Source organism: Sphaerodactylus townsendi, linkage group LG03 (assembly GCF_021028975.2).
Source record: "Sphaerodactylus townsendi isolate TG3544 linkage group LG03, MPM_Stown_v2.3, whole genome shotgun sequence".
Classification (NCBI taxonomy): Eukaryota; Metazoa; Chordata; class Lepidosauria; order Squamata; family Sphaerodactylidae; genus Sphaerodactylus; species Sphaerodactylus townsendi.
This window is the reverse complement of record NC_059427.1, coordinates 10902108-10925307: the sequence shown is the minus strand read 5'-3', so window position 1 is coordinate 10925307 and position 23200 is coordinate 10902108. Positions and strand designations below refer to the sequence as shown.

Sequence of the window (23200 nt, the reverse complement as noted above, 5' to 3'; positions counted from 1 at the left end):
AAAACGGCAGTCCTCTTGGTTAGTGAGACGGACTGGGCATAGTGCCAGAGTGTTGGCGTTTTCTTCCGTCAGCATCTCTTTCTGCTGCAACTCAGTGGTTATGGATTCTGCAGAGATTTTGAGATGCGCGCCATTCTGTGGCACTGGCGGAGGCATGGTGACTTTGGAAATGGAAGGGGCTAGCAGAGCAGGAAGTATAGACGTAGGGGGGGAGCAAGCAACGAGATTTAGATTAGCTGAACTTAGATTAGACTCGAGGGAAAGCATAGGGGCAGGATGATCGGATGAACTTGGCAGTTCCTGTGGGATGTTTGTCCACACCTGGATGTGGATGGCTTCCTGGTGCTGGGAGTTTATGACTCCTGGGATGATGAACAATCCCCGGCCAGCGGCGGAGGCATGGCGAGACTGGGCCTAATGGTCTCCCCGTGGGGATGGGATCACTATACTTAACTGGAGCATGCCACATCTCGCGGGGAGCTCCGGGGGAAGTGCTTCTGAGGTGCGGGCCTTGGTTCCGGGCTGGGGAGATGCCCAGGTGCGGGCCTCCCCAGCGGGCATTGGGAGCATCCGGTCTTAGACCTCCCTGGGGGTCTTCGCCCTCTGGGGGGAGACCCCCCTCCGCTCGGGCTGTAGGCCCCCCCGCCGGGCAGTCTACAATCCCCTACGGAAGTGTCCTGGCAAGTTGCAATTGAAACACTTGTTTCAAGCTGTCTCATGGCAGCCGGGAGGGCCATGCGGCTAGGGGTTGCTGGTTTGATGTGGGCTTAAAAGACCCGGGATATCCTGGCAAGCTTTGAGCATGTCGGGTCAGTCTCGGGGTTCTTTCCTAGGCCTGTGACCGCTTTTCGGCACTCAGCGGAGGCGCTCTCCTTGGCAAGGCGCTTAATGAGCACGCTCTGGGCCTCTTCGTCCAACCTGCCTCCTGAGGCCCCTCCCTGAGCCTGTTCACAAACTCAGCATAGGGCTCCTGAGGCTCTTGGGCTCGAACGCCAGAGAAACTTTGGGCTGGCTGTCCAGCATTGGGGACTTTCAGGAAACGCCTCAGGCGCACTCCAGAGGCGATTGCAAGGCAGTGGCCTCCGGCAAGTGGACCCATTTAAGCATTGGGGTTGGCGATAGTGCCACAAGAGCCATGCCAAGCTGCATGGCGGTGTAGGCAATCACAGAGGCTGCCCCTCTGCCTATGCACTGTTGGCGGTACGCACAGATTGTGCGGGATTCAAGAGCATGCGAAAGGTGGTTTTCCAGTCCTCCGGGACCATTAGGTGATTCCTCGCGGCTGCTCTTGGCATGCCTCTCACATAGGGGCTGGTGATTCCTACGTCCCGCATCGCCTTGCGGAGCTCAGTGAGGATGTTGTAACCTAGGGGGCGGTACTCAACAACTCTCCTAACGATGCCATCCTCCCCCTCATGATCGGTGTAGTGGATGGGGCACACAGCAAGGAGATCGGCATCGTCTTCCGTCAGGGTCTCCTTTTTTTGCAGATCGTGGCTAATACGCTCTGCTAGGGTTTTGAAACCCGCGCCATTACGTGGCGCTGACGGAGGTGCAGTGGCTTTAGAAAATGAAGGCGGAGCGAGGGGAGGAGGCGGCTGAGCCGCGGGAGAATTTGACGGAGGCGGGGAGGCAAGGGGGGCAGAAGGAGGACAGGCGTCCAATTTAGCGGATAGAGAAAGTTCCGGGGGTGAAACTGAAGCTGAAGGGTCGAAAGGAGGGCGATCTACAGCAAGGGAGCCGTAGACCTGCAGGCTGATGGCGACATAACATTGCCTCCACGTCAGTAGCAGTGACATCGGCGCGCGAGGCTCTGTGTGAAGAGTGCGCCCGATGTTTTCCCAATCCTTAAGATTCAATGTCCCCCTTTCTGGGTACCATGGACATTGAGCTTCAATCTCCTCAACCAATTTGCGCAGCTCCCCTCTCTTTATGGAGACCCTGCCGCATTTCGCTAGCGCTTTCAATTCGCTAACGTGCTTGTCATAAGCCCTGCTTTTGCAAGCTCCCATACTTACCGTTGGTTCGGCCAGAGACAGAGAGTGTCCTGGTAGGAACTTCGAAGTCCCTGGATCTCGCCGATCCAGCCGGACGGGCGGTACCGAGATGAGGGGAGTCCCTGGATGCGCTGATCCAGCGGACGTCGGTACCGGGCCGCGTCCTTTCCCAGGCGACACGGTGCAGCAGGGTGGGAGGTTCGAGGATTCCCGGGTTTACGACACCAGCGCTTGTAGTCGTGCCCGCTGCAGGTCAGCGCAAGAACGAGACGGGGACGCGGTGATAACATCTGGTGGAGAGCGCCAGCAGCGGGAGCGCGGAGGTCCGTGATCCTAGCGACTCTGCCGCGTGCTGGTTCCTGGCACCTTTTATTATGATTCTAGCGGGGGCGTGTAGAAGGGCGGATCGGGGGGAATCCGGGAGAGCGGGAGAGCGGGAGACTGAGAGATGATCATGTGATGCATGATCTCATCTGGATGCTACGTGCGGAAAGGAGCATCAGCGTCTGGGCCTAATCCTCACCTGGGGGCAAGCATGACCTGTGACTCATCGGGGGGTGCGGGGCAGGGGAGCAGTGCGACCAGAAGATCGTAGGAGCGCTGGCATCTCGGCGCTCTACGTACGGTGCTGCTGGGTCAGCAGCTCATCCCTACAGTTTGTCTTTTTATATTTACATTCTTAACATTTTCAGTAATTGCCATTTTGGCCGGTGTATGGCCCAAACTCAATTAAAACATTTGGTAAAATAGCACCAGGATTTTGGAAATTTCAAGATCAGCCATGTCGTGGATTTCAATAAAAACGATATCCTCCAAATTTTGAACACAACCATTGCTTGTATGTTCATCTTCCATTCTGTAACCTTTTAAAGGCCTTTTCCTGTGTGAAATTTTCCCATCATAAAGAGCTAGTAGTTATAAAATGGTGGTATAGGCCCAGGGTCACCCAGTAAGTTTCCATGGCAGGGTATGGATTTGAACTTGGGTCTGCCAAATTGTACGCCATGTTAACTGTCCATTGCGTACACTCACTGTTTCTGGAAGGGCAAATCGCTTCACACAGGTTAAGAATCAAAGCCCAAAGACTTCAGCAGAAATGCATCAGATTTGAACATTTAATCGAAGGGGGAAGAGCTTGTAGTTGATCCATTGCACAGGGTGCTTTTCTTTGTATTTATTGTGAAACTGTTCAACAGTGTAATTATGGGTACAAAAACAGTCAGTTTGTGTCAGCTTGAATTTAGTTCCATGTAAGCTTTAAGGAAATTGGACCCAAGAGACCTCTGGTCAGGCACGTTTCTGAATCTGTACTGCTTAAGAACATAAGAACAAGCCAGCTGGATCAGACCAGAGTCCATCTAGTCCAGCTCTCTGCTACTCGCAGTGGCCCACCAGGTGCCTTTGGGAGCTCACATGCAGGAGGTGAAAGCAATGGCCTTCTGCGGCTGTTGCTCCCGAGCACCTGGTCTGTTAAGGCATTTGCAGTCTCAGATCAAAGAGGATCAAGATTGGTAGCCATAAATCGACTTCTCCTCCATAAATCTGTCCAAGCCCCTTTTAAAGCTATCCAGGTTAATTTGGGCCATCACCACCTCCTGTGGCAGCATATTCCAAACACCAATCACACGTTGCGTGAAGAAGTGTTTCCTTTTATTAGTCCTAATTCTTCCCCCCAGCATTTTCAATGAATGCCCCCTGGTTCTAGTATTGTGAAAAAGAGAGAAAAATGTCTCTCTGTCAACATTTTCTACCCCATGCATAATTTTATAGACTTCAATCATATCCCCCCTCAGACGTCTCCTCTCCAAACTAAAGAGTCCCAAACGCTGCAGCCTCTCCTCATAAGGAAGGTGCTCCAGTCCCTCAATCATCCTCGTTGCCCTTCTCTGCACTTTTTCTGCTTGGAACATTGTTCCAAGATGGCACCTCTCTGATTTTCCCAGGTTATATAAGACTGGTGGGATACTGTTCAGAATTGGAAAAAACACATTTAATTTTTCTTGAAATCAGTTTCATTTATTCAGTTTTCCCCAAATGACCTGCTTTCTTGTGTGAATACTCAGGGATGAGAGAAGATGAACAGTAGAAATCCCCCTTCAGAGCTCGTGATGTCCTTTGCAGAGGTGGCCATATTGTTCACAGAGGAGGAATGGTCTCTGCTGGATACAGCCCAGAGAGCTCTGTACTGGGAAGTCATGCAGGACACTTACGAGACTGTGGACGCTCTAGGTAAGAACCTTGACTGTTCTACCCTGAATACAGAAGAGGATGGAGTATTTTTGATTAATCTAGACCAGGGGGTCTGCAACCTGCGGCTCTCCAGATGTTCATGAACTACAATTCCACCAATTGGCCATGCTGACAGGGGCTGATGGGAATTGTAGTTCATGAACATCTGGAGAGCCGCAGGTTGCAGACCCCTGATGTAGACCATCAGTAATGGAAGATCTTGTCAGTTGGGTTTTGAGTTACTCATTGGATGTCCTAAGAGGTGGAGAAAGGGATGAGTTATCAAGAAGCAAGCCTTTATTGGCATAGACAGCAGCACAACAATAATAAAAACAGATTAAAAAACATATACAATACAGGATATACATGTTAGGACGAAGGAAATCTACTGGCATTTAGTAATTTCCAGGAGAAAGTCTGCCACTATCATGCAGAGAGAAGGATCAGGGTTGTCCAACAAGTAGTGTAATCTAAATAAGTCGGGGAGATCGGGTAAATGTAAAGGAGTGAGATTCACATACTTGGATCTGATTTCCTTGAATCTGAGACAGTGAAGTAATTGGTGGGCCAGAGATTCAACTGAGCCATCATTACATGGGCACAATTTTTTAGCCTTTTCTTGCTTATTAAATCTGCCATGTAACAAGGCAGAAGGCATAACATTGAACCTGGCGAGCATTATGGCTCTCCTTTGAACAGGGTTTATGGGATGAGTTATCCAGAAGTGGCATGTGGAGGTATCAGTCCGTTGGAGGTATCAGTCCATTGCTGAAATTTCTCTGATTTGGGAGCCAAGTACACTGAGGCAGTACACAGTGGATGCCAAATAACACCTTCCCCGAATAAGCCCCATTGAGTAGACTTGAATAGGATTCTGAATGGATGTCTTTAATACTATTTGCTGGGTCTAGCGTATAAGCAAGTTGCAGCACAGTGCTGTGTTTACATATCATATAAACCTACCCAGCTGAAGGTTTTCCTTAAGCTTGCACTGTTTAAGACCTAACATTCAGTGGTGGGATCCAAAAATTTTAGTAACAGGTTCCCATGGTGGTGGGATTCAAACTGTGGCGTAGCGCCAGTGGGGCTGGGCGGGGCACGACAGGGGCGTGGCCGGGCATTCCTGGGGCGGGGCTGTGGCAAGAACACAGCCGCTGCGCCGGTCCTTGGGCGGGAAACGAATGCACGCAGGCGCAGGCTGCCACGCACGCCGGTGAACCTCCTGCTAGACTGCTTCAAGTTCTGCGCACTACTGCTGAGAGGAGGGGCGTAACTAAGGCAAAAATCACGTGGCAAAATCACCAGTTAGTAACCCCCTCTCGGCACACACAGATAATTAGTAACCTACTCTCGGGAACCTGTGAGAACCTGCTGGATCCCACCTCTGCTAACATTTCACAACTACTGACTAATGGTCAACATTTTCCTCATTTCCCCCCCCCCAAATATTTGCTTCCTAGTAATGATTACATTGTGTCTGCATCAAGCTGGAAGCAAAGATCTTGTAGATCCCCCAAACTCTAGGTATATTCTCAGCACAACAAATATTCTTGGATATTCTAAATCCCTTCATGCTGTCTTTTGTTCCCTTTGAAGGACTTTGGACTCCTGGACCACTCCTTGATTTGCAGCACCATCAGAGAGAAATGTGGTTCCTCCAGGGCACTGAAGAATCAGGCGGGTGTTCTGGTGTCCACTTGTCAGGTAAGGGGAAGACAGCCATATAGGGAAAGGGGGGGAGTAAATTTATTTTGCAGTATTTTTCCTGCCAGAACTCCATGTGCTCCCATTTGATCTTATCAGGGACACAATAGATGTAAAAGATATCCTGTTCCCACTGTGGCACTTCTGAGGGTGAAACCCCCAGAAGAGTAGCCAGCTGTGGACCAAATTAGATATGCAGCAAATGTAGAACAACTCCAAGAAACGACCATTGCAGGTCTGGCTCTTTGTGGCAGAGCTGCTCCCGAGTCCATTTACAGGTCCGTTGTTGGGTAGTCCTTCCATTTCAGTTCCACATTTCTCTAACAGACAGTCGGAAGAATGTAGAATCAGGGTCTGAGGGAGGAAGAGAGGTTGCTAATGGGCAATCTTCTGAACAGAAAGAATCACATGATACGTGTGTCAGGACAAAAACTTCTCCCATGAAAGGGGGTGGACTCCCATGAAGGAAGGCCTCCCTCTCCTTGATGATCTCAGCCTATTTTAATTCTCCCAGGATAGATCTCTGGTGCTGTTGGTTTTCCTCATAAGAACATAAGAACTAGCCTGCTGGATCAGACCAGAGTCCATCTAGTCCAGCACTCTGCTACTTGCAGTGGCCCACCAGGTGCCTTTGGGAGCTCACATGCAGGAGGTGAAAGCAATGGCCTTCTGCTGCTGCTGCTGCTCCTGAGCATCTGGTCTGCTAAGGCATTTGCAATCTCAGATAAAGGAGGATCAAGATTGGGAGCCATAGATCGACTTCTCCTCTGTAAATCTGTCCAAGCCCCTTTTAAAACTATCCAGGTTAGTGGCCATCACCACCTCCTGTGGCAGCATATTCCAAACACCAATCACACGTTGCGTGAAGAAATGTTTCCTTTTATTAGTCCTAATTCTTCCCCCCAGCATTTTCAATGAATGCCCCCTGGTTTTAGTATTGTGAGAAAGAGGGGAAAAATTCTCTTTGTCAACCTTTTTTTACCCCATGCATAATTTTATAGACTTCAATCATATCCCCCCTCAGACGCCTCCTCTCCAAACTAAAGAGTCCCAAACGCTGCTCCTCTCCTCATAAGGAAGGTGCTGCAGTTCCTCAATCATCCTCGTTGCCCTTCTCTGCACTTTTTCTATCTCTTCGATATCCTTTTTGAGATGTGGTGACCAGAATTGAACACAGTTCTCCAAGTGCGGTCGCACCACTGCTTTACACAAGGGCATGACAATTTTTGCAGTTTTATTCTCAATTCCTTTCCTAAATATCCCCAGCATAGAGTTTGCCTTTTTCACAGCTGCCATGTATTGAGTTGACATTCCCATGGAACTATCAACTAAGATGCCCAAATCCCTTTCCTGGTCTGTGACTGATAGCACTGACCCCTGTAGGCTGTATGTGAAGTTTGGATTTTTTGCCCCTTTCCATTGAACTGCATTTGCCATTTCTTAGTCCACTCACCTAATTTATAAAGGTCTGCTTGGAACTCTTCACAGTCTTTTGCAGTTCTCAACACCCTACATAATTTGGTATCATCTGCAAACTTGTCTACCACCCTACCTACCCCTACTTCCAAGTCATTTATGAATAGGTTAAAGAGAACTGGTCCCAAAACGGATCCTTGGGGGACACCACTCCCTACATCTCTCCATTGTGAGAACTTCCCATTTACACCTACCCCTTGCTTCCTGTTCCTCAACCAGTTTTTAATCCATAGGAGGACTTCCCCTCTTATTCCTTCATTCCTGAGTTTTCTCAATAGTCTCTGGTGAGGAACTTTGTCAAAAGCCTTTTGGAAATCCAAGTAGACAATGTCCACTGGTTCCCCCTTATCCACATGCCTGTTTACACCCTCAAAGGACTCTAGTAAGTTTGTAAGATAGGACTTGCCTCTGCAAAAGCCATGCTAACTCTTCCTCAGCAGGTTTTGCTTTTCTACATTTTTTATGCTTTATAATTTTATCTTTAATGATATATTCTACTAATTTACTAGAAACAGGTGTTAAACTGATTGGCCTGTAATTTCCTGGGTCCCCCCTTTCTTAGATCCTTTCTTAAAGATTGGTGTGACATTGGCCATCTTCCAGTCTTCAGGGATGGAGCCTGATTTCAGGGATACGTTCCCTATTAAATGGGGAAGATCAGCAATTTCATGCTTGAGCTCTTTAAGAACTCTTGGGTGAATGCAATGTGGGCCAGGGGATTTGGTAGCATTTAGTTTATCAATGGCTGCCAGAACCTTGTCTACCACTATCTTCGCTAGTTCCTCGGATTCGCCTCCTAAGAAGCTTGCTTCAGGTGCAGGAATTTTCCTCACCTCCTCTTGGGTGAAGACAGATGCAAATAATTCATTCAGCTTCTCTGCAATCTCCCTGTCATCCTTTAGCACACCTTTTGTTCCTTCATTATCTAATGGGCCCACCGCTTCCCTAGCTGGCTTCCTTGCGCTTTTGATGTGCTTGAAGGCCGACTGTTTGCTTTCAGTCTTGATGTTCGCATGACCATTGCATTCCTCATGTCCTTTTTGGCTGCATACAGCTAACTGGCGGCTCTTCTGCCACCATTTGTGAACCATTCTCATATTCTCCATCAATTCGAACTGGACTGCCATTTTCTAAAAGACATCTTTTTTCTGATGATTTTCCTCAATCTCCTTATTGTTAACCATGGTGGCTTTCTTTTGGACTGGAGTGCTGCCTTTTATAACCACCGGAACACATTCCAGCTGAGGTTTCATTACTGTGTTTTTAAATAACCTATGGCATCTTGAGCAGTTTTGACTTTGCTTGATTTTTCCCTTTCAGCTTCCACCGCACTATCCCCCTCATCTTTGAAGAACACCGCTTCAGAAGGCAAATGTAACTTCTACGATGTAGTAGTTGACACTTGCTCACAAACAGATGCTCCTGAATCTGACAGCTTTGTGAATTAGAAACGAACCTATTGGCTCAACAACACTGACTTCCCGTACCAGGTCCTGGGTCCCACATAGAATTAGATCTAGGATCACCTCTGATTGGTTCCGCAACCATCTACTCTAAGCCACAGTCATTTAGCATATCCAGGAATACTCCCCTTGCTATGACCTGAACATGCATTTTTCCAGTTGATGTGGGGATAGTTGAAATCGCGCATTACCACTACGTTTTTGCTTTTGTTGGCCTCTCTAATTTTTTTTTCCATCTCAGAATCCTCTTGTGCGCTTTGGTCAGGGGGACAATAATATATTCCTAATATTAAACTGTCCTTCACCCCTGGTATTGATATCCACAGTGCTTCTGTAGGGGAATCAGCTCTCCTTGCATTGTCTATTTTATGTGACACTATGCTCTCTTTGATGTAGAGGGCAACCCCACCCCCAATATGCCCTGTCCTATCCTTCCTGTAGAGCCTGTAACCTGGGATAACAGCATCCCACTGGTTCTCCTCATTTCACCATGTCTCTGTGATGCCCACTATGTCAATGTCCTCCTTCAAAACTCTGTACTCCAGCTCCCCCATTTTATGTTGAAGGCTTCTATTATTATCATAGAGACACCTGTATACCTTGCACTGGCGTACCTGCCTAGGGACATGGGGTACCCCTTGTCCCCGGGCGCATCGATTGAGGTCACGTGGGGGGCGCCAAAACATCCTCCTACACAGGGAGGGATTGAGCAAGCCCTAGCAAGCAGGCACTGAAGCAGCCGACTGCTCCCAGTGACTTTTGTAGCCCCGCCCACTCTGTACGGTGGCCTGGAGTGTCCAAGGGGCGGGGGAGAAATCCCACTGGGCTCCCAGGAGCAGGACTGGGGAGCTCTGCCTCCCCTCCCTCTGACCCAGCATGCCTTATTCGCCTTAAGGCAGCTGGGCGCTGGCGGAAACGAGGAAAGACCGACTGAGCAGGGAGCGCGGCAACAGCGGCGCGGTGTGTGATGCTGGCGTTTGGCTTGGTAAACCTTCAGGTGGGGGTGACCTGTGAGAGATTTACATGCTTAGCTGTGAGGTAATTCCCACTTGTACTGGCTTGGAGCTGTTTCTCAGGCCTTGGCTACATCACAGGGTTAGTGTGAGTTACAATTAGAGAAGTGGTGGGAGGAGCCATGTATGCAGCTGGGGTGAGGAGGAGGTGATTTGTGAGAGATGATGCTGGCGTTTGCTTAGTAAACCTTGGATGGGGAGTGACTTGTGAGAGAGATTTACATGCTTAAAGTTAATTCCCTTGCACTGGTTTGGAGCGCAAACACCAGAATAGCAACCTACCTCACAGGGATTGGTCGTGAGGGACACAATTAGAGAAAGTGGTGGGAGGGAGCCATGTATGTTTGCTGGGGGTAGGAGGAGGTGATTTGTGAGAGGATGATGCTGGCCGTTTGCTTGGTAAACCTTCAGATGCAGGGTGACTTGTGAGAGATGTACATGCTTAAAAGTTAATTCCCCTTGTACTGGTTTGGAGCTGTTTCTCGGAGCTAACTGGCCTACCTCACAGGAAGTTGGTGTGAGGACACAATTAGGAGAGAAGTGGTGGGAGGGAGCCATGTATGTGTTTTGCTGGGGGTGGGAGGAGGTGATTTTGTGAGATGATGCTGATGTTTGGCAGTAGAAGCAGGATGGGGAATTGACTTGTGAGAGATTTACATGCTTAAAAGTTAATTCCCCTTGTACTGGCTTGGAGCTGTTTCTCAGGCTAGCAGCCTACCTCACAGGGTTGGTGTGAGGACCCCATTAGGAGAGTTGGTGGGGAGAAAGCCATGTATGCTTGCTGGTGGTGGGAGGTGTTTTGTGAGCTGGTGCAAAAAATCATTGTTTGGTCGTTGTGGGGGAGGGTGGTCGTCCATACCTGGGGTGGGGGTGGGGGGGCACCAAACTCAGATTTTGTCCCCGGGCTCCAGTTTGCCTAGATTCGCCACTGATACCCTGTCTCTGTGCCTAACCTGGGATTTATGTGCTTTGCCCTCTAGCCCTTTGTAGACACTATCATTTCGCACATGCACATTGCTATGATCCACACTTGTATGTGGTTGATTTAGAAAAACCTCCCTCTCTGTCTGCATCTCCATAGATACTGTATTCCGAATCGAAGTCACCTCAGCTCCTGTCGGCTTTCCCCCAGGGATCAGTTTAAAAGCTGTTCTGCCACCTTTTTAATGTTAAGCGCCTGTAGCCTGATTCCTTTTTGGTTAAGATGAAGGCTTTCCCTTTTGTATAGACCTGCCTTGTCCCAAAAAGTTCCCCAGTTCCTAACAAATCTGAAACCTTCTGCCTTACACCACCTTCTCATCCACACCTTGAGACCCTGTATCTCCACTTGCCTAGCTCGCCCTGCAAATGAAAGGTAGCATTTCTGAGAATGCCACCTTGGAAGTCCTGGACTTCAACCTGTTATCCAGCAGCCTAAATTTAGCCTCCAGAACCTCCCGGCTACATTTCCCAATGTCATTGGTGCCAATGTGGACCACAACTGCTGACTCCACCCCAGCACTGTCTAACAGCCTATCTAGACGAAGCGTGACATCCGCAACCTTCGCACCAGGCAGGCAAGTCACCATGTGGTCATCATGGCTCTCACAAACCCAACTCTCTATATTCCTAATGGTCGAATCACCCACTACGAGGAGCCCCCCACCTCCCCGAGGGGTATCCTCGGTTAGAGAGGATAGCTGATCACCAGCTAAGGAACGGATCCCATCTAAGGGAGCATCTTCCACCACCTCAGACTGGCACCCTCCGTCCCCCAGACCGTCATTCTCCATGACATCTGAAGAGATGTCATCCTGGGAGTGGGACCCGGCTGTTACGTCCCTGAAAACCTTGTCTGTCGCCCTCTCTGCCTCTCTCAGCTTCTCCAGGTCTGCCACCTTGGCTTCAAGAGAACGCACATGTTCCCTGAGTGCCAGGAGCTCATTGCAGCGAGGGCACACCTATGATTTCTGTCCTAGTGGTAGATAGTCATACATATGACACTCAGTGCAAAACACTGGAAAGCCCCCACACTCCTGCTGGCTTCCTGCCTTCATATCTAATTCTGTTTAGATATTCAAATATTAAACTTTTAATGAGTGCCTCCCCCCTGAGCTTTCTGTACCTTCTACTACTATCCCTCAAGATACATTCTTAATCAGTATAACACCTGGTGCGCGCACCCCTGCTTCCAGAGACTGAACAACACAGCTAATAGGAAGCCCCACCTCTCAGCAGCCCGCCTCTCAGAAGCCTGGGGGAAGCACACGGCCAGGACAAAGAGAAAAAAGAAAACCCCTATTAACCCCTGTTAAAAAACCCTGTTTTTAAAACTCCTGTTAAAATCCCTGTTTTTAAAATTCCTGTTAAAAACACACTGTTAAAAGATGTGGCTTTGAGAAAAGCCCTCCAAAAAGAAAACCAGAGCTCACTTAGCTCTTTCTGCTCCACTCCTCTTCTCCACTTCTAGTCCTCTCTGCTGCTTCCAGAGACTGAGCAACACAGCTAATAGGAAGTCCCACCTCTCAGCAGTCCCACCTCTCAGAAGCCTGGGGAAAGCACATGGCCAGGACAAAGGGAAAAAAAAGGAAACCCCTGTTTAAAAAACCCTGTTTTAAAAACTTCTGTTAAAAATCCTTTCCTCCTCTGAAATGTTGTTGCCATTTTTCTACTTCTACACATACTTTATTCACCCCACCCTTCTTTGTGTTTCCCAGTTCTTCTTTCATCTACCCTTCTGGTTCTTTCTGTCCCCCATTTTCTTTCCTTTCCCGTTGCCCTTGTTGGTAGTTAGAGATTATAGAGACTTTTCCAATCCTCCAGTTCCCATTGTAGAAAATAGCGCTTGGTAATGATAGGGGGTTCTAAGTGGTTTTTGTTTCCTGGAGATCTTACTTGATTTCACTCTTTCTGTTTCAGCAGAAGATGCACCAGAGTCTAACAGACAGGGGCTGTTAGAAGGGGTGTCCTCAGAAAGAGACCAGGTTCTGGAAGTGGAACCTTGGGACAAAGATGGACCACAGGGGCAGCTGAGAATAAAGAGAGAAGGAAAGCAGATACGGAGGAAGGAATTGGTTGCCTGTCAGGGCAGAAACATGTATGAGATCTCAGCGCAAAGCAAAACACAAAAAGAAAATGGAGGGAATAAGTGCTCCATGAAAGGGCAAAGCTTAAGCTGTATATCCAGCATTAAGACAGTACAGAAGATTCGCACAGGCAAAAAAACATATAGCTGTCTGGAGTGTGGTAAGACCTTCTCTTGGAATTGCTGCCTAACTGAACATCAGAAGGTTCACACAGAGGAGAAGCCATATAAATGTTCAATGTGTGGAAAATCCTTCAGTCGGAAGGTCCACCTTAGTGTACATCAAAGGATGCACACAGGAGAGAAGCCATATAAATGTCTGGAGTGTGAGAACAGCTTCAGTCGGAAACACCATCTTATTACACATCAACATATTCATAGTGGGGAGAAGCCATACGAGTGCTTGGAGTGTGGGAAGAATTTCCGGCAGACATCCAGTCTTATTGTCCATCAACGTGTTCATACTGGGGTGAGACCATATGAGTGTTCGGAGTGTCAGAAGAGCTTCTCTCAGCTTGGCAGCCTCAAAGAACATCAAAGAATTCACACTGGGGAAAAGCCATATAAGTGTTCGGAGTGTGGGAAGAGCTTCTCTCGGCTTGGCATCCTCAAAGACCACCAAAGAATTCACACCGGGGAAAAGCCATATAAGTGTCTGGGGTGTGGAATAAGCTTCAGTCATAAAAGCAACCTTACTATGCATCAACGTGTTCATACTGTGGAAAAGCCATACGAGTGCTCAGAGTGTGGGAAGAATTTCCGGCAGACATCCAGTCTTACTGCACATCAACGTGTTCATACTGGGGTGAGACCATATGAGTGTTTGGAGTGTCGGAAGAGCTTCTCTCAGCTTGGCAGCCTCAAAGAACATCAAAGAGTTCACACCGGGGAAAAGCCATATAAGTGTCTGGAGTGTGGGAAGAGCTTCAGTTGGAAAAAGAGCCTTACAACACATCAACGCGTTCATACTGGGGTGAGGCCATATGAGTGTTCGGAGTGTAGGAAAAGCTTCTCTCATCTTGGCAGCCTCACTAACCATCAAAGGATTCACACTGGGGAAAAGCCATGTAAGTGTCTAGAGTGTGGGAAGAGCTTTAGACAGAAAAGTACTTTTAGTAGACATCAAAGGATTCACACAAGAGAGAAGCCATGTGAGTAAGGAAAGAGTTTCAGCTACAGTACAGCCCTAGCATCACCTTTCCTGCTTCATACACATGAGAAACTGTGTCAATGTTCAGAATGTGGGAACAGCTTTTGTTAGAAAGACTACCTTACTTCCCATCAACGTATACATACTAGGGAGAAGCCACATCAGTGCTTGAAGTGTGGGAGGCACTTTTCTAATAAATTGCATCTTAGCAGGATCCACACAGGAAAGAAGCCATATACACGCTTGGAGTGCAGGAAGAACGTGCCTTGTAATGGCAACCTGATTAGACATCAAATGATTCACGCTAGGGAGAAAACAACACCCTGAGGTGTTCACACAGCGGAGAAGTCATCTAAATGCTGAGATTGAAGCAAGGTTTTTCTCATAAATCAGTGTTACTAAACTTAGGAAGATTCATGCAGTTATTAGTTATTATACAGATAACTTTTTATTCTCGTTACACCGATGCCTTTTTTATTCTCAATCTGTGAATTAAAGCATAAAATGGAAAAGCATTTTCTAATTGTCTTTCATGCTTAAATAAGATGTTATATTAATTATATCACTGATAGGTATGAAATGCTGCTCTTCATGTGTCGATGTTTTAATAATGAATTGTTTTGATGTTTGCCATCTTAGAAACACTGTTTGGGTGGAAGGGCAGCATAAAGATTTTTGAAATTAGGGATCCCCAACTTCTGGAAGTCTGCGGGATCATTTGGTATACACACACCGGATGGTAGGTACACCAACAGAATGTTTGCGAGATGTTACCCAAAATGGTGGGATGCAGCAACCCTCTTTGGTTGGGGAAATTAGCTGTAGAGGTCACTTAGCACTGCTTAAGGAGCGTTGGATAACTTGATCAATATATATGGGTTTCAGCTCACTATAAGAAACCAACAGAGAAAATAAATTCTTTTCAATGGTTTTATTTGGAAAAGTTACTGGAGGTAAAAACACACACATACAAGGTTTCCTACGATGTAATTTAGAGATAAAAGACAGGTTTAGGATATATATATAGAGAGAGAAGGGATGAGGCATCAAAGATTATATTTACCAGCAGAGGCGTAGCTAGAGAAAATGGAGCCCAGTGCAAAATATGAGTTTTGCTGCCCCCCCATTGTGTTTTTTGTATTTTTCAGTGTTTTTTCAGTTTTTGGCCTGCAGGGGGCGCAGTTTTTAGGCTAGCAGCATAAAAAATTCAGGGTATCTTTAGGACACTATGAAATAGTGTCCTATAGGTATGAAATGCTGCTCTTCATGTGTCGATGTTTTAATAATGAATTGTTTTGATGTTTGCCATCTCAGAAACACTGTTTGGGTGGAAAGGGCAGCATAAGTGGGTCCTGGGATGTTGGTGGTCAGTGCGACCCTCTTTGGTTGGGGAAATTAGCTGTAGAGGTCACTTAGCACTGCTTAAGGAGCGTTGGATAACTTGATATACGGGTTTCAGCTCACTATAAGAAACCAGCAGAGAAAATAAATTATTTTCAATGGTTTTATTTGGAAAATAAGAAATGGAATAAAATAAACTCCCACAAACGATCACTCAGTTACCGAGGGTAAAAACACACACATACAAGGTTTCCTAGGATGTAATTTAGAGGTAAAAGACAGGTTTAGGATATATATATATAGAGAGAGAAGGGATGAGGCATCAAAGATTGTATTTACCAGCAGAGGCATAGCTAGGGAAAATGGAGCCCAGTGCAAAATCTGAGTTTTGCGGCCCACCCATGTTCATTTGTGTTTTTTGTATTTTTCAGTGTTTTTTCAGTTTTCGGCCTGCAGGGGGCGCAGTTTTTAGGCTAGCAACATAAAAAATTCAGGGTATCTTTAGGACACTATCCTGATGATACCAGCCAGGTTTGGTGAATTTTGGTTCAGGGGATCCAAAAAGTTATGGACTCTCAAAGGTGTAGCCCTCCATTTCCTATTAGCTCCCATTGGAAACAATGGGGGATGGGGGCACCCTCTCTGGGAGTCCATAACTTTGGACCCCCTGAACCAAACCTCACCTAATTTGGGTGGTATCATCAGGAGGTCCCCTGAAAACTCCCTGAAACTTTGGTGCTGCTAGCTTAAAAACTGCGCCCCTGCAGGACGAAAACTTAAAAACACTAAAAAATACAAAAAACCTGAAATTTTTGCTGGCCCACCCCAGGTGCGAGCCCGGTGCGACGTGCACCCCCAGCCCCCTAATGGCTAGGCTCTGGATGATCAGCGCTGTTGGAACAATATTATTGGCACTGTGGTGGTGTATGATAATATTGAGCACCTGTCTGGGGTGGGCTTTTATAGGGAAAAACATTTCTTGGGGGCAAAGGAAATCCTTTAACAAAGGATTTTCCCTGCTATTCCAGGTGATGTAATGGTCAGAGTGTCAGACTATTAACCTGATGGCTGACCCATTATTTTGATGGTTTTTGCAGCTGTTGGACAATACAGGTAATGACCCTTAATGGGTGCTGCAACATAGATGGTCACAAGGAGGATGAGTCAGAGACACAGACAACAGAGAACTGGTTTCACCCAGGTGTGCTGTTAATTTTCAAATGCTGTTTCCTACATATGCGCCATGCATGAGGTGGGGGAGGGGGGGCGCGTCCTTTAGGCGTTCTTGCTCACTAGGTCAGACACAGTCCCAAGATGGAGTTTCTGAACCCAAACAAACTCTTTTCAGTGCACTGTTCTGCCAGGTCTGACAGGGCAGCATTCCGGGAGAAAGACTATTGTCTCCCCCTCCGCACCACCCAGGTCAGGTTGGCTACACAGAGGAAGAGAAGCCAGCCACAAAATGGTTGCCACAGCTTAACTTCAGTAACAGTGCAAATCCTTTTGCTGTGGTGGAATTAACTCTAGGAACAGCAGTGGCGTAGGAGGTTAAGAGCTCATGTATCTAATCTGAAATGGCACCTGCCATGGCTCCCTTACTTCCTGAACATGGGCACCCTGATTGGTATTCTGTTTTAAGATTTTTCTTTGCACACATGGGAAATCTCTCCAGTCTCCAAACTGCAGCTGCAGCTGGGAGAATGCTAAGGTTGTAAGAGAAGGAAGTGTTGAAAGTTTTTCAAAGAATGCGTTTTGTTTATTGAACAGTCAATGGATCTCTAATCTTAATCTCTGTAGCTCTCAGCAGCCCATTTCCATAATTGGTTTTACTGATTGAAATTTGATATTTTAATGTATTGTTGTAAGCCACCCTGAGCAAAGAAGGGGAACAGCACTCTAGAAATCCAATGAATAAATATTAAATTCATACTAGATGTTCACTTGAAGTCTTCGGCTCAAGGAAGCTGTCTTTTGTAATAGAAAAGAGAAAGCATTTTCCCCCATTCAAACCCAGACTCCACATATTTCTATGTCAGAAGACTGAAAATGCCTGGAAGGGGTCACGCAGAGATACAACAGGCAGCTTCAGGGACGTGTTCGGGGGTGGGGCCACACCCCCACCTGCCCTGGGGCAGCGCCTCCCCAAGCCCGCCCTGGCACCTGGCTTATAAAGCAGCTCTCAGGGTCTGGGGACCAGACTCCCCTGCCCTGCCCTGCCCTACCTTTCCCCTCTGGGAAGAGCATGGGAAAAATGGGAGCCTGAGTGCAAAATCAGGCCCCAGCAGCCTGTGATGCCAAGATCACCCCCCCAAACATGCCTTCCAGTAGATTGACAGCTAGAGAGCCCAAATTCTCCTTTTAAATCCACCTTAAAGGGAGAATCTGGGGTCCCTGGTTAAACAACATTGAAAGTGATGCTGTTTTATGAATGAATTATCCCCTACCTGAAACAGCATCACTTTTGTGTGGCGTAGTGGTTAAGACAGGTGCATTCTAATCTGGAGGAACGGGTTTGATTCCTGCTCTGCCATGGCTGTGGAGGCTTATCTAGGGGCATTCAGCAGGGGTGACCTTGGGCTAGTCACAGCTTTTTGAGACTCTCCTCATCCCGCACCCACCTCCTGGGGTGTTTGTTGTGAGGAGCAAGGTCCAGAGATTGTAAAAGCCTTTGGAGTCTCCTGGGATATAAATCAAACTCTTCTTCTTCTAAACTGAGGCTCAGATTCTCCTTTAAATCCATGCGAAGGTGGATTTAAAGGAGAATCTAGAGAGAAGTGAAGTGTGTCTGCTGTCAGGGGTGCAATGGTTAAGCTAGAAGCACTAAACTTTCAGGGTATCTTTAGGAGACTCTCCTAAGGATACCACCAGGTTTGGTGAAGTTTGGTTCAGGGGGTCCAAAGTTATGGACCCTCAAGGTGTAATACATGTCCTATTAGCTCCCATTTGAGAGCAATGGGGGGATGGGAACACCTTTGGGAGTCCACGGCACGGACTCCCTGAACAACCTCTAAATCCTGGGTGGTATCAATAAGAGACTCTCCTGATAAGACATCCCAGGTTTGGCAAAGTTTGATTCTGGTGGTCCAAAGTTACGGACCCTCAAAGGTGTGGCCCCCATCTTCTATTAGCTCCCATTGGAGGATGGGGCTTGCTAAGAGTCCATAACTTTGAGACCCCTGACTCAAACCTACTGAGCCAAGGTAGTATGAAATCAGGAGGAGTCCCAAACTAATCCCTGAAAGTGTGGTGCTAGCCCAAACAATGCGCCTGCAGGCCAAAAACCGAAAAAGCACTAAAATGTTTTAAAACACCACTTGGTGGGCGGAGCTTAGGACATGATAGGGGGGTTCAGAGCCAGGAGACCCCTTACCTACGATATGGGCAGCTTCCTCTCAGGGTGACTTATTCTGAATCAATGATGGCTAAGTCCAACTTGGTCTGAGATACTGTATAATGAACATAATCTAACATAAGTTGATCAGAGGGAACAGGGACAAGATCTGTGTTTTTCATGGCTGTTTCAGGTTACCAGACATTTTATTTTGATTTATATATTGGCTGTGCCATAAGTCTTGTAGATCCTAGTCAAATAACCTAAGCATCAGACCACACAGACTCTGACAGGTCAGGAATGTTGCTAAACCCCTTTTGTTTTATTACAGAGGGGATATTTCTCACCACCTCTGTTCATGCTGCCTATACCTTGGCTTCTCATGAGTAAACTCCATTGCAAGTACCAAAGGGATGCTGTTGAGCTCCGGTGGTGGCGAACCTTTGGCACTCCAGATGTTATGGACTACAGTTCCCATCAGCCCCTGCCAGCATGAAAGCCCAATTGAGGGCAGAAGGGGCCAGTAGAATATGATCTATAACATCATTGGACCACCCTAAGAGTGAAGCAAACTATGTCAGTCCAGATGGTACAATTTCCTTCATTTTGGACACAGCATCATCCCAAAGTTCAGCACCAATGTTGAAACCCCTAGCTTAGTTTACTATCAAGTTGCACCTGCCAGAGTAAACTATACTGCCCAAAGAAAAAAAGCAGGAGGTGGTGTAGGGGGTTCTGGTGTACGGAGTTGCACAGTGGCCGAATAGGAAAGAAGCTCTCCCAAGGTGATCACTACCACAAGAGGATTATCGCGGTACCCTCTAACCTCCTTAGGAAGGAATCTATGATTCCCGAAGCTCTAAATAAAAGAGCCGCAAAATATTCTGAGCCGGTGGACCCGTCTCATCGGAATTCAGATCTCTCTTTTAAGCTGTTACCATTCCCTGGCAGATACAGGGCCGCTCAGAACTGGAGTGACCTTGGGGCTTAGTCACAGCTTCTATCACAGAGCTGTGGCTATGCTAAACTCCGCTACCCCACAGGGTGTTGATGTATGCCAGAGGGCTGTGTAGGGCAAGAATCTGAAATTGTTATTGCATCGAGGAATGCCCCTGTAAATTGAGATTTCTCCTGCAGGAGAGAAATGGGGGATATAAATGTCCAAACTACCTTATGCTCCTCCTTGAAACCCCTAGCTTAGTTTACTATCAAGTTGCACCTGCCAGAGTAAACTATACTGCCCAAAGAAAAAAAAAGCAGGATGTGGTGTAGGGGGTTCTGAAGATTGTGAAGTTCAGGATGTTCCAATTCCCTTGATATTTGGCCCAGAGTGTCCCATAATTATCCTGGCCAAATTTTGAGACTCCTAACTTCCATTTTCTGGTGAGTAATGCTTGCCACTGACAGATGGACAGATTTTCAATGAAGACTCAAATGGCTTGCATTGTTCTCCATGCTACCACTTTCTCCTCACAACAGCCCTGTAAGGTAGGTCAGGTTGAGTGGGTGGCTAGCTCAATGCCACCCAGCAAGCTTCCATGGCACAAAGAGTAATAGAACCTGATTCTCCAAGTCCAACAATAGTCACAACAGTATGTTTTGAAAACCTTGTAGAGGAAAAGTTGAGTCTAAAGAAAGCAACGGAAACAGTAGAAGCAAACACTATCACTGCAAGTATCCCTCTTGTTTTCAAAATCCCAGTGTCTCCCTCTCCCCTATTTAAAAACTGAGCCTGAATGTCCCTTCTGTCTCCCCGTCAAGGCCCCTGGGATTGCTTTTCTCATCCACCACCTGTTTGGTTTGCTGTCTTTTCTGTGGTGAAATATCAAGGACCAAACCTGTGACAATGTGGTCCATCGGGCTATACTCACCTGGGGATGTGCATGCACACTGGCAGTGCTCTTCTCTGTGGCTCTTGTTGCTCCCGCAAATGCAGAGGTGTTCCCATTGGCAGCAGAGTGGATCTGCACAGTTTTCTTTATTTGAGAAACCTCACCTCATTCACGTTGAGAGCAGAGGTGGGATCCAGCAGGTTCTCACAGGTTCCCGAGAGTAGGTTACTAATTATTTGTGTGTGCCGAGAGGGGGTTACTAATGGGTGATTTTGCCACGTGATTTTGCCTTAGTTACGCCCCTCCTCTCAGCAGTAGCGCGCAGAACTTGAAGCTGTCTAGCAGGAGGTGCACCGGCGTGCGTGGCAGCCTGCGCCTGCGTGCATTTGTTTCCCGCCCAAGGACTGGCTCAGTGGCTGCGTCCTTGCCACAGCCCCACCCAGGAATGCCCCGCCCCTGGAATGCCCGGCCACGCCCCCATCATGCCCCAACCAGCCCCATTGGCGCTACACCACAGTTTGAATCCCACCACCATGGGAACCTGTTACTAAAATTTTTGGATCCCACCACTGGTTGAGAGCATGAATGGACAAAGAGGGAGTGTAAAAATGTTCAGAATTTCTGGGAACATGAAGGCAGAAGAGACTATCAGAAATACTATAAGAGCAACACGGGGCTGCCCTTGAAGGCAGGAAGCAGACACCCAAATCTTGATCAGGAAAAGCCACACACAGCTGGGATGAAGACGCTTGGACAGCTACTGGTTAATGACAGGATTTCTGTTGGGTGGATGTGTGAGTGATGGCAACTAGCTTCCAACTGATGGCAACCCCATGAACGAATGTCCTCCAAAATGTCCCATTGTTAAGTGTTCACTCAGGTCTTGCAAACTGAGGGCCATTCATTCACTTTCATTATAGAATCAATTCCTCCAAAACACCCTATCCTTAACAGCTTTGTTCAGCGCCTGCAGAGATCCTTTATTAAATCAATCCACATCATGTTATTTCTTTCTCCTCTCTTTCTGCCTTCAGCTTTTCGTAGCATTATTGTTTTCCCCAGTAATTGTTATTTTTTTGTGGGGCGACCAAAATGCATAGCCCAGGTTAGACATTTTAGCTTTTAGGGAGAGTTCAAGCTTCAGGATTCTATTTGCCAGTTCTGAAATGTGTTAGATTTAGAGTTTTTTATGTCTGCCTCCTTCCATGTGATCCTTTCCCAGTATCTGGATACCTTTGATGTTGGGAGTTTCTATTTGTAAATACCTGAGGCGTGGCCTCCTCTGTGCTACCACCGTATCTGGGCATCTACTTATCTACAGATAAGGCATTATTTTCGCTTGATTTTTCAAAATCAAGTGTGTAACAGACTTTTCTCTGTGATACACCTCTAAAGATGCCAGCCACAGTTGCAGGCAAAACATTAGGAACAAGATCCACCAGACCACAGCCACACAGCCCGGAAAACCCACCAGAACCAGTTGAATCCAGTCGTGAAAGCCTTCGACAATACTTCGACTCCACTCCACCAATAGCTATGAATGAAGCCTGGAATCCTGCTTTGTCGAGAGAAACAGGACATTCAATTGGGCCAGTGTCAGCCAATCCTTTGTCTTTTCATCTTAATTCAGTCCAATTGCTCTCTCAGCACGCTGTCTCAGCAGCTAGCTCTGCCAAAAACTGTATTTTCCCTGCAAAATTCAAACCTCAGCTGTCCAACAGACGCCAGTTTGGATTTGGCCACCTGTGGGACCCAGACATCCACTTGGAACCAGGCAAGGACTCTGTCTCCCCCAAGACCTGCCTCCCCCCCTTTAAGGGATCCTTGAAAGCCGACCCCCTCCTCTCATCTGATAGGCAAGTATATACATATCTTTTAACATCCCCCCCCCTATTTCCTTTCAGGCAGCAACCCCTCCCCTCAATGAACTTGCTTGGCTCAGGATAGCCACAAAGTCAAATACTGTATAGTTAACTGATGGCAACTAACAGCTAAGAGATGTGGGGGCCACTTGATGATGTTGCTTTAAAAAGGGAGTGGGACAGACCCATGGAGCTGGCAAGACCCATCAGTGGCCATTGGTTTTGATGGCTAAATAGAACTTCCATGTTCCAAGGCAGTCTACCACTGGTCGTTGTGTGCTGAGGGCAACTCTGTGAAATGGCCCTTGTCTCCATCCTCTGTGCTGGGCTTCCTGTGCTGGGCTTCCTTTCAACAATGTTGAAAGTGATACTGTTTTTTTGGGTGGGCGTCAAAACAGCATCAATATTGTTTAGACTAGAGAGCCCAAATTCTCCTTTTAAATCCACCTGACCGGCCTCAACAGGCGGCTGGAGGAGACAGGCATTTGATTTGATCCAGTGGATCTCTGGTGATCTTTCTGAGAGGCTTGTAAACCCATCCTCATTTTAAAAACAGAATTCAGTGCCTCCGGAGAGCATAGAGCTGAAAACTGGCTGGCCTGGTGCAAAATCCTGAAGTTGGATGCCCCATGATGCTGGAGATCCACTCCCACCATGACAGCATCGCTTTCAATGAGGTGTTTACAGCACAGAGCCCATTGAATTCTGCCTTTTTAAATCCATCCTTAAAGGAGAAAT

General features: G+C 47.3%; 1 protein-coding gene across 1 annotated transcript in view; it reads left to right on the top strand.

Moving 5' to 3' along the window:
• LOC125430056 (zinc finger protein 850-like) overlaps positions 1–23200 on the top strand; it is a 49910-nt gene that overhangs the window by 15922 nt on the left and 10788 nt on the right. Inside the window, exons 10-14 of the mRNA XM_048491743.1 lie at positions 2034–2146; positions 4119–4226; positions 5823–5930; positions 9765–9854; positions 12781–14101. Of these exons, the coding sequence (XP_048347700.1) occupies positions 2034–2146; positions 4119–4226; positions 5823–5930; positions 9765–9854; positions 12781–14101 (1740 nt within the window). The remainder of the gene's footprint in view (positions 1–2033; positions 2147–4118; positions 4227–5822; positions 5931–9764; positions 9855–12780; positions 14102–23200) is intronic.